This window comes from Manacus vitellinus, unplaced genomic scaffold (genome assembly GCF_001715985.3).
Source record: "Manacus vitellinus isolate BGI_N305 unplaced genomic scaffold, ASM171598v3 scaffold_1_pilon, whole genome shotgun sequence".
In the NCBI taxonomy this organism is placed as follows: domain Eukaryota; kingdom Metazoa; phylum Chordata; class Aves; order Passeriformes; family Pipridae; genus Manacus; species Manacus vitellinus.
This window is the reverse complement of record NW_021939396.1, coordinates 51,398,665-51,412,033: the sequence shown is the minus strand read 5'-3', so window position 1 is coordinate 51,412,033 and position 13,369 is coordinate 51,398,665. Positions and strand designations below refer to the sequence as shown.

The window sequence follows — 13,369 nt, the reverse complement described above, 5'->3', positions numbered from 1 at the left end:
GGAGTGTGGCAGTTTGAGCCACATTAGAAATCCAAAATTCAATTTTCAGGCCCTTCTCACAATTTATCCTAACACCAGAGAGAAACTTTCAGACCAGAGGCTTCTGTAGGGGAAGGGGGAAGTATATACATTTATTTACACAAATAAATACACTGTACTGTACAAACTAAAAGCAACTACATATATATATTTACATTTCTGTCAGTCCTTTTAGCCCCTTCCTTTAACTTTAGTCCAGAAAGAAGCTTTTCAAGGCTGGAAAGTAACCAGTCCCTCCTGTGGGAGTGTTCTGGGCCTGAACGCTCCCCCCTCACCAAGTTCCAGTTGTTTGTTGCAGTCTCTCCTCCTCATGAAGTCCAAGAAGATAGCTCTTTGAGTCCTTGCTCTTCTGCTGCTGTGTGATTTCTCTCTCTCTGCTTCATACCTCGGTTCGTAGGCTGCTGCAGTGTAGTTCAGCTTATCAAGCGTCTGTGTCCTGGAATGTTGATCCCTCCTTCGGGTTTCCGGCTGTCCTGCGTTTTAGTTCACGGCAGAGACATCCTCCGGGCCCCTCTCTATCAGGGGTCCGTCTCCAATTCTTGCCTGGGATTTTCTCCCTAGCAATTGAGCCTCCTCCGGCCCGCCAGCTTGGCTCTGCTCCAATGCTGAGCCTCACATCCACTCTCACTAAACAGCAAGAGGGGAAAAAACAGCCCTGCTCTGCAGCTTGGCTGCAAAGGTGGAGGGGAAAGAAGAAGAGGGCCTGGCCACAGGGCCTGTCTCTCTCTCTCTCTCTCTCCCACTTACCAGTTGTTTGTGAGTCGCATCCCTCACAAACATGCACTCATTCCAATGCTGTCTCTAACTGGCCTAGGCAGAGTTAGGGGGGCCACAGGGCTCCCCTCTTCCCCCAGAGGGGGAGAGAGGGAGCCCAGCCACCCCCTGGCCTTCTCTATCTACACGCAGCAGACACCAACAGCAAAACAACCAAGACCAGAACTGCCAACCACTTCCAGTGCTGGGATATATGATTTTCGAGCAAAAGCGAACAACATGGACAGTGACTGGCTCTCCAGGGAACACTGCCCTGGCACCCAATCACCTCTGAGCCCCTGAACTCTCAAGGGGGGCCAATTTCAAACTATGACAGGGAGGGACTTTGATTCCCCACTCCCCATCCTGCTGTTCATCAACTCAAGAGGTTGGGAAGAAAGGCTGCCATTGAAGACTGAGGCAAAAAAGTTGTTTGAGTACCTCAGCCTTTTCCTTGTCCATTGTCACCAGTTTTCCAATGCTGTTTATCAGAGGGAGTACGCCTTCTTTAACCTTCCTTTTCTGGTTAGCATATCAGTAGAAGCCCTTCCTGTTATTCTTTGTGTTCTTTGCCAGGTTCAGTACCAACTTCACCTTGGCCCTCCTCACCCCATCCCTACACAACCGTATTTCATCTCTATACTCTTCCCAGTATACTTATCCTTGTTTCCCCTCTCTGTGCATTTGCTTCTTTCCCTTTTGTTTGACCAGCAGTACCCTACTCAGCCATGCTGGTCTCTTGCCTTCCTTGTCTGATTTCTTGCTCCTAAGGATTGCCAGCTCTTGCATTCTATGGAAGACCTCCTTAAAGATCTGCCAGCTCTGTTCCATTCTGTTCTGAAAGACGTCAATTATTTCATTTTATCCTTTCCAAATTATTCTATTGACTTAATCTCCCTTGAGATTTTCTGAATAATTAGTGAATAAAGAAGTATTCTGGATGCATGGAGTGAAGATCTGAGCATGAAATTCTGCTGAATTCTCTTAATCAGGGATTTCCAGTGAACATAATTTGTTAAGATGCACCACATTTTAAGGGAAGTGAACACTTCTTAGTTGCTGTTATGACTACTGACTTCTGCAATGCTCAAAGAAGTATTTTGGACACTTACAACATTTTAGCATTGAAGTTACAGCTCCTGTCTTTGAAATAACTTTTTAGTAACCTGTCAGAACAACAGGACACATACCAGAAGAAAGTATGACTATTACTTAAAAGTATGCTGAACACTCAGCAGTAATAGAGTTGACAATACTACAACATAGATATAGGATTTATACTTAATAAAATTGCTTGCCTATCTGTAGAAATTCCTTCAAAGTAGAGAATAAATTTACTTCAACAGAGCACCAAAAACTGATGATAGTCTATTAACAACACTGAGGAAAAGCAGCACGACCCATAAGTGTCCCAAATACATCTTGGAAGCTTAAAACCAGACTCTAGATGCTAATCGAGAAGGGTAACATGGTCAATGATTATGAGAAATAGTGTCAGTCTTTTCCCAAAGGAAGATAATCAGTTCTTATTGCTTACATTCATTCCTCCGGACATTATCTCCTACACTCATAGAGATGGTAGAATCAAATCAACTTGAACTGGGTCAGCTTGTCCTCTTTTGCATCTATTCGTGTTGGTCTTAAAAGCAGCTGTCTCTCTCTGATATCCAGCAAAACATCTGCCAAAAGCTCTACAAAACCAAAGAGAGATGCCAAAAATGCATACAAACAGCAGCTTCCTCCTGTGCGCTCACATCATCTTATTTTTAAATTCTCCGTGCCTGAAGGCATGCATTGGAATCAATCATTGGAAACAATCTGATAAACTGCTGACACATTTCACCTAAAATCATTTTTAGTGAAGTAAATCTCAAGACATAAAGCAGACAGAGAATGCATACAGCTGCATGCATTGCATAAACAATCAGATTTCTGCAAGAACTGTGAAAATAGATCATGTATGAGATAGTCTGCTCTCTATTTTTCCACCAAAATCTCTTTAGTTGGGCATCACTGGATGACTTTAGAAAGAAAAAAGATGGGGGATGCAGAAAGAAAAACTGCACAGAAAAATGTTCCCAAGATATTCATAACTACAGGGAGAAAAAGCCCTCTCCCTAAAAAAATCCAAAAAATTAAGAGACATTAGCTCATGGAGTACGCTGAGGACCATTCACACAGCAAAACAATTTGCACAAAGAAGAGCTGTACTGGCTGAACAGAACAGGAGCAAGAATTGGATGATCAGCAATGAGTACACTACAGGTAGTGGTTGATAATAACGTTGTGAGAAGATCACAGCTGCTCTGTGAGGAATGCCAGTACTCCCACAATGTTTCTGGGGTGCAGGTTTTTCTTCATGTCCTCAAGTCAATCCGCCTCTGGTGGAACTGCATTTAAAAGCTAGCTGCCATGGCAAATGCTTCCAAAAGCAGGGGGAGGGCTGGTTATGGGTTCATTTGCAATTGGTATCATGTGTCACAATCTCCAAACTTATTACCCTCGAGTTAATCTGGCTATTGTATCGCTGGGAACACTTAAGCAATAAATTTAAAGTGACTTTCAGGGCAACCAAAAACTCTGATTTGTGCTAACCAGTTTTTGGTTTTATTGTTGTAATTGTCCTTTCCTCTTGGAAACCTTTGGGTTTGTCTTTTAGGACTCAGTTTCACCATGTTGACAAGCATATCACAAAATCACGCAGGAGATGACAATATGCCGCCTGTGTCCCCACTTCTTAGCCCAACAGAAACTAGGAATCTCCTAGAATCAGAGCTTGTTCACTATTTACAGAAAGCAGTGACTTGCAGTTTTGTGTTGGTTCATGGCTGACAGTAGCAGGGGGAAGAACAAAGAAAAAAAAAAACAAACCAAAACCCACACAGGTCCTATCCTTATATGGGCCTTGATTCAACAAAGCACTGCATCACTTACTTCAACTTACACATGTGCTCCAGGGCTCTGGTGAACCTGGGCCAAAGTGTGATTATACAACAACAGGGGAATATATTTGAACAACCATGAGAGCCTATAAGGTTCTAAGAGGACAGCATCAAATACAGTCTTTGAGTATGTACTCTTAGCTGAAGCAAGAAATAACAGTCATGGACTGACACAAAGAATCACTACTGTACAGCAGAATGTGCTTCCATTTCCTGAAAGGATAAATGTAAATCCAAATCAAGCTAACAAGCAGAAGAGTGATTCCAGCTTCACTAGCATTCCAAATAGCATCACCTCAGCTCTTCTGCACAAGTGTGGATTCAACCCTCCCCTTTTTTCCCCAGAAGGTTCTTTGCTTCATGCAAATGACAAGCTTTACTTGATGTTATGCTACTAAAAAAACCAAGAATACACTTTCTACATTCAGTGTTATGGGACAGTTTCAGTTGTTGCAAAGCACAATTCTTAAAGCTCTCTGAATAACACTTTTTTACCTTAGGCCCATCCTTCTAGCTTTACATTGTTGGTTTTGCTCATCCCTTATCACATTCTGCACATTTGAACTGAATGGAAGGGGTAAAAAATAAAACAGAATACTTTTTCATTTCCAATGGTTCAAAAGCTAAAGGTTGTAGAGATTATACAAACATAGAGGAAGGGCAGTAAAAGAGAGGTTAAAAAAAGTACATAATTCAAATTGTGCTGTTGTTCTTGAGGTTTTGCATCGCTAGAATCATTGGTGTTAGAAACAACCAATACAGCTGGCCAAAATTACATACTATTATAACAATGAAAAAAATTGTTACCTGAAGTAAAGAAACAATATAGTTACTGCAGTGAAAGCAACAACAAAAATTATTACCTGATATCAGAAAGATCACATTTGTTTCCGGCAATGGCCATTACAATGTTTTCAGGACCATGTTCTTTTAGTTCTTTCACCCATTTCTTCAAAGTATGAAATGAATCCTAAGTCAGAGAAATAACAAAGTAAGTTAACAGCCTACTCTCTATCAATGTGTTTGCTTATTTTTCAAGTAGAGGAACACAGCTTTGACAGTATTAATGAAATAATTATATAGATCACAAAACTGAAAAATCATTGATGTATCTATGCAATCTGCTTTTCAAGATTTAGGTTACAGAACTTCTTCAAATTAATTCTTGAACTTGGATATTTCCCTCTTTGCTGCCTCCCCCTCCTCCTCACCCCAAAGCAGCACTGAACATTGAATTTTCAGCTATGAAGAAACTAACCCAGTTCTTCTAAGTTTGGATAGTAGCTAATTTCCTTCACTTTCAATATGAGCTTCATTTGTCTAATTTCAACTTCTGCCCAGTGGATTATTCTCTCAACCACTGTCAAATTTTCGGTAACATCTAGGAGAGCTTCCACAGTGATGCCCTCCCCGCTGCATTTCCAAATCTGTGACCTGCTAAACCTAAATTTATTCATTATGAAATCGAAGAGACAGGTGACAATTCACTTGGAGTTTTTCCCTTCCAAGCATAAAATTCAAACGTTCTAATGTTACCTACCTTTTAATAGTAATTTTTCTATTTCTTTACACTAATGAAGTAATAGCATTAAATCACTTTTGTTTCTAGAGATTCTAATTATAATGCATTGTTGAAAGTATTACTGATACTCAAAGTGAGCTCCCAAATATATTATAAATAATTTTTTCCCCTTCAGAAATGCACATAAGACTTGTGTCTAAATCAGCAATGACTGTATCAGTATCAATGAAGGTAGAGCACCACCAGTCAATTGGGAAAAAAAAAATTCCATTTTGCTTTAATGATTAACACTGAATGTTAAGTATCAGAAAGTGAAACACATATTGGCCTTCCTTTCCTATTTTCCCTTCTTTATCCTGAGAGCTGTTCCACATAAGCTTGGAGAAAGGCTGGCAAAACAAAATTATATTCTTATAATATATTACAAGATCAACTGTAAGATATTTTTTACTTAAATATGTATCAATCCAGCACCACTCACTTTTCCTCGCCTTTTCTTGGCAAAGTAGCAAAGGAGAATAGAACTGCTGTGCAACAGTGACCACCATCATCAGCGACAGATCATTATACTAATGCACTGGAGAACCAACCCAGCCCTCTCAACCTAGTGCTAAATAATTCAATTGGCAAGAAAGGAATAAAATGATAGTGAACTGTCATGACCATCCATCCATTAACACCACCTCTGACTCAGCTTTATCAGCAGGGGTTTTCTTCCAAAAGCCTCTTTCACTGCATTCAGCTAGAATCTCAGCCTTCTCTGCCTGAGAAATGAGCCAGAGCACTTTAGGGTCTGAAAATACAATTTTTATTCCAAATTATTAATGTTGAGACAAAAGGTCAGAGACTTATTATTTCATTACTGATTTCAAAGTAAAGACATGAGTCCTGCAATGCAAACATGAAATGATTCAGTTAGATTAAAATAATTAGTTTTAAAATCAGTAATATGAAAACTTAATTTCCACTCAGCTGATAAAGCAAATAGCTGCTTTTTGTAGTAGAAATTCAACTCCATGTAGAGAACACAGGTGGTGGTACTGGGAGGGGGTATTGCAGGATATTATCCTGTCTACTTAGCCAGAGGAAATCCAAAGAAACTTTGACAAAATGCAGCCTCCAACATTTTGTCTAGATGAAGTTTAAACAACACAGAAGCAGGACTTTTTATTTAATGTTTTATGGTAGTTGGACACCTCCATCCAGACCTACACAAAGTATCAAAGCATAGACACCCCAGATAAATTAACATATAAATACTTCTGAAGTTGTGAGGTTTAACTCCAACTCAGGTCCAAGCAGAGGAATTAATACAGGCAAAAAGCAATCAGAAGACCTTACCTGTTTGGTGATATCATAAACTATCACGGCTGCTGCTGAACCTCGGTAGTACATTGGAGCCAAGGAATGAAACTGTTAAAACATAACCCCCCCCCGACAAAAAATATAATTATTAAATCAGAACTATCACACACTTTGTCAGGTCACAAAGACTTGCCATGGCAGGACCACCCACCTTCTATCATCCCACAGAGAACAGAGTTCTCTGCAGTCGCACATCTCTAATTTTCCTTAAAATTAAACACCAAGAAAGCAGAGCTCCTTTATCTCCTGCTGTTCCTCATCCTGCTAAATTAATGAGATCAGCACTTACTAGTTCAATGTATCTTTTCCACTACAGGGCATGGACTTTGAGGACAAGTTTTGACATGAAGATCACCTGTACTTGGAGGTCTAACCTGACAGCATATGGACCCCTTTCCCTGGCAAACCACATCACTTTGCTTTGTAGGTCTAAGACTGGATTCAGTTTGGGTTTGAGTTTTATAAAACATTGCAAATGACTTTGATAAAGCTAACTTGTCAGAAAAATCTAAAAACCTGTCAAGTTTACCTATCCTATAATATGATAGATATTTTAAAAAAGATGGGTTCTTGCAGTTACTCTTCAGCTTTTTGTTTCAAGGAAAACATCCTTTGAGAAAAATAAAAAACAACAAACAGTAAATAAGTTTGTTATAACAACCAAAGAACAGCATAATTTTCATAATTTAACATGACTAAGCAGTTCACTTACAATTTCAGCTTATAATTACAATTAGAGAAAGGAAGTAAAAGAGTATTTCTGCTAATTCAACTAAACTTTGTCTTAAAAAAAAAATAAAATAATCTTTCTTGGAAAATACATTCAGTCTTGCTGTATTCGCAGAGACATTTTATAAATTTTTTATTTGAAAAATAATCTGCAAAAGCTGCATATTAAGCTGCAGCTGATAACTGAGGTCAACTCCTAAATCAAACACATTATTAGGGGAGGGTATAAATCTCACTGCCCAGCGAACACGCACGTATCCATGTGTTATGTTGCAAACCTCTGCAGATTTACTGGACACATCTTTTTCTCTGAACTGTACCCAGATGGAGCATTCAGACCTAGCAGCCTCCACATTTACTGCTGTTTCACGAGCCATGTATCACGCAAGTTATTTGCAATGCTGGTTCACTTGCCAGTTTGTAAGCTATTCATCACAGATCACGCACAGCAGCTCAAGGTCAACACTTTCTTTTATAACAGTGTGGATGCACAGCAGCAGTGACAGATGGTCAAATGCTGAAGTGTTTTGGGGAGTGAGGCAGGTGGGAGAGCTCATTAATAGGAGAAAACAGCAGGAAAGAGGATGAGAAAAGAAAGAGGAATCAGTCAAGAAGCGTGGTTTGAAGAAATGGGATCAGCCAAGATCCTGAGGGAGTTGGGTAGATGTGTGCCTTCTGGAGTTTTAGTGTTTGGCTTTATTATTTATTGCATTAAACATGCAAATGCTTTCCAGAATTTTTATGCTTCCAAATCATGACAGAAATTTTCAGTCTGTTAGACCCGAATAGCCCATTTCAGTTGGAATGGATCTACAACAATCATGTAGACCAACACCCTGATCAATTCAGTGCTGGCCAAAAATAAAAGCATCCTGTTGAGGGCATTGTCCAAATGCTTCTTAAACACTCACAAGCTTGAAGCATTAGTTCAGATAACAAGAAGGGCTTTTTCAAGTATGTTAATAGTAGAAGAGGTATAAAAAAAAGCCATTGGACCCATTACCTGTTTCATGACCACTGTGGCCAAGGCATCCCACCTACCATCATATGCCCCTCAGGTCCTTCTCTAATCACAAATAACAAGTCTAGGAGGGCATCTTTCCGAATTGGCTCACTGTGTACTCATGACTAGAAGTTATCTCCTGCAAAATTCAAGAACTTCCAAGACCTGCTCCTCAACATGTGAGTTGTGTTAAAGCAGCCTGAAAATCAGGGACCTTAACTGTGGAGGGTACATGTGACCTTTCTCGGTGTAAGCACTCACCCCCCAGGCCGTAAACTCCTGCAAAAAAACATATATACCCCACACACATGCTGATTTGGTCTTAATCTAGATTACATTTTAATCTAGATTACACAGTATTCATGAATTTACAAAGAGCTCTCAGATAATGGTAATCACACTTCACAGGAGCCATGCAGTTAAATTCACATGCTTCAAATTCCTTTAATACTGGCCCTGAGAGCACATTGAGGACCTGTACATCATCTTGGGAATTCCTCTCCCTTTTCTTCTGACCAGCTGACAAGAACACTTCCTGTAATAGGTGTTTCACTGAAGAATATTTCCAGTGTTAGGGCCAGAAAGTAAAAATAAAAATAATAATTTAGAAACAAACAAACCAACCAAACAAAAAAGCCCTTTATCATTCTTTTATACAGGCTAGTAAGTGCATGTGACGATACAATGTCCCAGTCACAAGAAATCACTGTTTTCTACAAGAAAAAAGGAAAAGCCTCTTAGCATCACTGAATGAATCAAGAGGAGCTGAAAAATTTTAACTGCATGAGTTTCATGATCTAATGACAGACTCTCAACAAATGTGTTTTATGAACACAGACTTCCCAATATCATGCAAATAATTACGTTTATTTGATGCTCTTTTCTTTTTTCCTTTTTTTTCTTTTAAATCAGTGCCCAAAAAGAAAGTCCTCTTGAACCTTTTTCTGGCCTAATTAACTGGAAAAAGAGAGTCACTCAAAATTAAAGGGATACAAAATACTAATCTGCACATTTTTCACCTGCCAAGGACCAAATGTGGGACAGATGCCCAAACAAGTGACACACAAAAAAACAGCTCACAAAATTAAATCTCATGGGACTACCTTCTGTATTATAAATTACAATTTCTCTTACCTTGATTTTATAGCTCAGTATTTCTGTATCAGTAATTCCCAAGAAAATTAGAAGAAACAGGAGCAGTTTGAGATTTGGCATAAGAACAACTCTGCTTCTCGAGAAAAGCCACCTAAAATGCTCAGGTGGCCACTCCCAGCTCTGCCACACGGACACCCAGGTCACAACCCCAACTTGCCAGGGAGTCAGCTCCTCCATAGCCTGACAGATGTCATCCCTACCTACAGCCATCAGCAGCTCACATCACCTTGGGCTAACAGAAAAACACAAACCAGAAAGAGACCTCCATCGGCTCCCACCATCACAAATAATCACATTCCTAACCCATTTCAAAAGATGATCAATGTCCAGACTAAAATAATCAGTGTTCTTTTTTTCCATTATATTGCTACAAGGATCATATTATTTTGACAATTAATAACATTCTGAATTCCTAATTAATAAATTACTTGTAACTTGCTTGTACCTTGACTTAGAAAAATTTAGTGATCACTGCTTGCCTTTAGCTGAAATATTAATACAGAGCAGCAGTTTTTCAGATTTAACTTTGCCAGTTTCCTATACCAGGCTCTTCCAGTCTGAAGATAAGGTAACAAGGAGAAATCTGCATCTAATCACCTTTCCCTGTGCCTGGTCCAGCTTCAGTTCATCTTTTCTGGCTGCTGGTGACCAGGTTTGTATGTGGCATTCTCGACACAGAACAGCCTTAAATGCACTTCTCCTAACATGTAACACATTTCTCATGGATGCATCATAGTCACGTGATCATTCTTTAATCAGTAAATGCATTCACAGGTGTCTTTCCTCCTCTATTTAAAAAAAAAAATTACCTACAACCTTACAGCACACATTTTCGTTGGGAGCCAAAAGCTACAGGGACTTTCTACTTGTACTACTGAACTTCATCCCCACCATTTTCCACCATGTCCTTCTGGGCATTGGGAATATCTCCCATTCTGTATAATGAGTAAACTATCACTAGCAGCTCACCTCTCGTGGGAATTTAGAAGTCCTGTGTCCCTCATTCAGTATCCACAAAGAAGTTTGCCTATTTTCAAATACTGACACACTTCATCACTCATTAGTCTCACTTTGCTTTTGGAGGGGCGGATAACAACTGGTGAGGTTGAAGTCACTAAACCACACAACGCAATATCTAAGTTGTAGAGGTACATTTTACAACTCACCAGTTACAGCCAGGCCGCCCCTGAAAGTATAAATAAGAAATTTATTTTACCAAAGACGAGCCAAACCCCAAAAGCAATTACTTGTGTAGCTTCAGGCAGACTTCCAAGACCCTCTTCCTTGGAGCACGGCACACAGTGTGCCATATACCTACAGTCTCATAAGTACTGGCACAACGCTGACTGTGTTCAGAGCACCTGAACACAGCTGAACATAGTTGTGCTCCTCTATCAACACATCCACTTTGCACTTGTGGTTCATCACCCTTTGCCACTAAAGAAGAATCGAGGCCACATGTGCATTATGAAATTTCCACTGAAAGGAGATCCCCTTTTTCTCTCAGGATCCAACTAGAAGCTGCCCAATCTCTACAGCTGTACAGCCCTGCAACACAGAGGGCATATTCAGTCTTACATGGTGCAAACTCAGGTTCAGCATAACCGGAGTTTCTCTCATTGATTTCAGGAGTATTTTGGGATTCTGCAACCCTTCATTCAAAGTCAACAGAAGCTTTGCCCTTGCAAAGGACAGAAAGATGGAACCAAGCAGCCATTAAGGAATTTACCACCTATTTAAAAGCTCTGTAGTATTTTGCTTTCTGTTTCCTGTGCATCTCATCATGGAGGGGTATATTTGGTCACAGGCAATGCTTTTCATGTTTCCTCTGTACTAACAGGAAAGAATGGGGAGGAAGAAAAACCCACAGAGCAGTCATATCATGCTTGGAATAGAAAACCAAATTCAGGGGAACACAATGTAAATCACACCTGAGCTGTGGCAGTGAAAGCCTCTTAGCCCTGTCTTACGGAATGCTGGTTTAGAAAGCGAAACAGAGGCCAAATAAATACAGAAATAAAAACTACTGTTTATATACAGGCTGACAAATCCTGCTGAAGACAGTCAGGACTCATTCAATCTGACAGGCACACCAAGGAACATTAATTCATGTCAGCAGCTCTTTGCACCATCCTGTGGTGCTACATCCCAGTTGCCTCTTCCCAACTCCACAGCCAAGAGGGGAAAAAAGCAAACCCCAAACCAACAACCACCACCACCACCACCACCACCACCTAACTCCTCTATTGGGTTGCTTTTACTATTCTAGACTGTACATCACCTGCTCTTTATACAAATCAATTAGAATTCTACCTACCAGCACAGCTGGAAAGGATAAGGACACACGAACTGAGAAAAATCACACTAGTGCTCAGTGAGTGTTACACACCTTTGAGCTCAGCCGAGACTTTCCTACACAGTGCCTTCTCAAGCCCCTGCAGGTGCACAGCAGCACAAGATTTGCTTCCTGACATCTGTGATCATTTGACTAGATTTCACCCCCATTCCTACAGAGCCGCTCTCTGAGGACATATGTTGCATCTGAGTGGCCAAGACCAAACCACTTGGCTCCTCTCAAGGTCAGAGATGTTTACCCTTTCTTTATCTGGGTGCCACCAATGGTAAGGACAGCTACAGCTTCTGGCTCTGCTAGTCACTAACACGTGCAGGCAGTGAGGCAGCCCTACAAATTTCTTCCCCTTCCTATTACACATATTCAAGCTTTCTAGACTAGGATATTCATGTACCTCAGTCCCCTCACTCAATAGTCCATTCCTACCCCTCTGCAGGTGATTATAGGTGTCCTGTTTCTCCCGTTCTTGGCCCTTCCTGCCAGCCAACGTCAACCCCACAAACCTCTTCATTCCTGTCCCAAAACCATCTGAAGTACATTCCTCCTCATGCTGTTGCCTCCCATTCCTACAAAGTGAACCTTTGAAGTTATCATGGTGAAAAGAACAGTAGATCAGTGCCAGAAACAAGCTTCTACCAGCCTGTTTAGGAGAGCTGCCTTAACTGCTTCCGTGGACCAACCAGGTAAGCGCCCATGGCGAAGACACTGAGGTTGCCACCTCTGCATCTGCATTCCATGAGCTCATTGAAGCAGTCAGTGCACCAAGAACAGAACCCATTCCACAGCTTAGGAGCCTTCACTTGCCCAAGTCTGGGTATTTACATCCCCCCCATTCCTGCCACCTTCAAGGCAGCAGCTGCCAACGGACAGAAAACTGCAGTGTGGAGAAAAGCAAAGGCAAAACCCAAAAGCATTAAACAGATTATTCTGACACATAAGCTTCTAGAACAGGGAGGGATACAAAATTCCTGACATTCTCAGCTGGCAGAGAGCAAATGGGAAAAATGTTATGCACGAAAACCACTATCAGATAGCATTTAGCATTTTAAAACCCTGAATATTTTTCCCTACACGATTGAAGGCTGAGATGTCAGTTCTTGGGATTTGCAAGCTGAATAAATCAGGAAAGATCTGTCTGTCTCTGACCTGCAGGTATTTTTTGCTAGTTAATTTGGAGATGTATACATACACATATATATATAAATGAGCCATTTTACTCCAATATCTAAGAATTCTTCAAGTGAAGAAGGAATAATTTCAACATTTTAGGGTAATCTTTTAAAGATATTTTAAATAAGCAGAAAACAGACTTCTGCAACATCATAAAACTGACCAGTGCTTAGCCCTTCTGAAGTTTACGGTCATTAAACAAAGGATGAAAAGGACACTACATCAAAATCACAACTCGCTGTCAAGTTACAAGTTTGCTGAAGCTTAAAAAAAAACACCTTTACATGCATCCCTTCAAAGATTTACCATGCTTTACACTCACTCTAAAACTAATAAAA

At 40.4% G+C, this 13,369-nt stretch overlaps 1 protein-coding gene across 1 annotated transcript in view; it reads right to left on the bottom strand.

The window, feature by feature from the left end:
- RAB31 (RAB31, member RAS oncogene family) overlaps window positions 1–13,369 on the bottom strand; it is a 62,250-nt gene that overhangs the window by 19,194 nt on the left and 29,687 nt on the right. Inside the window, exons 4-5 of the mRNA XM_025895947.2 lie at window positions 6,598–6,669; window positions 4,598–4,704 (exon numbers count right to left, since the gene is read on the bottom strand). Coding sequence (XP_025751732.2) covers window positions 4,598–4,704; window positions 6,598–6,669 — 179 coding nt within the window. The remainder of the gene's footprint in view (window positions 1–4,597; window positions 4,705–6,597; window positions 6,670–13,369) is intronic.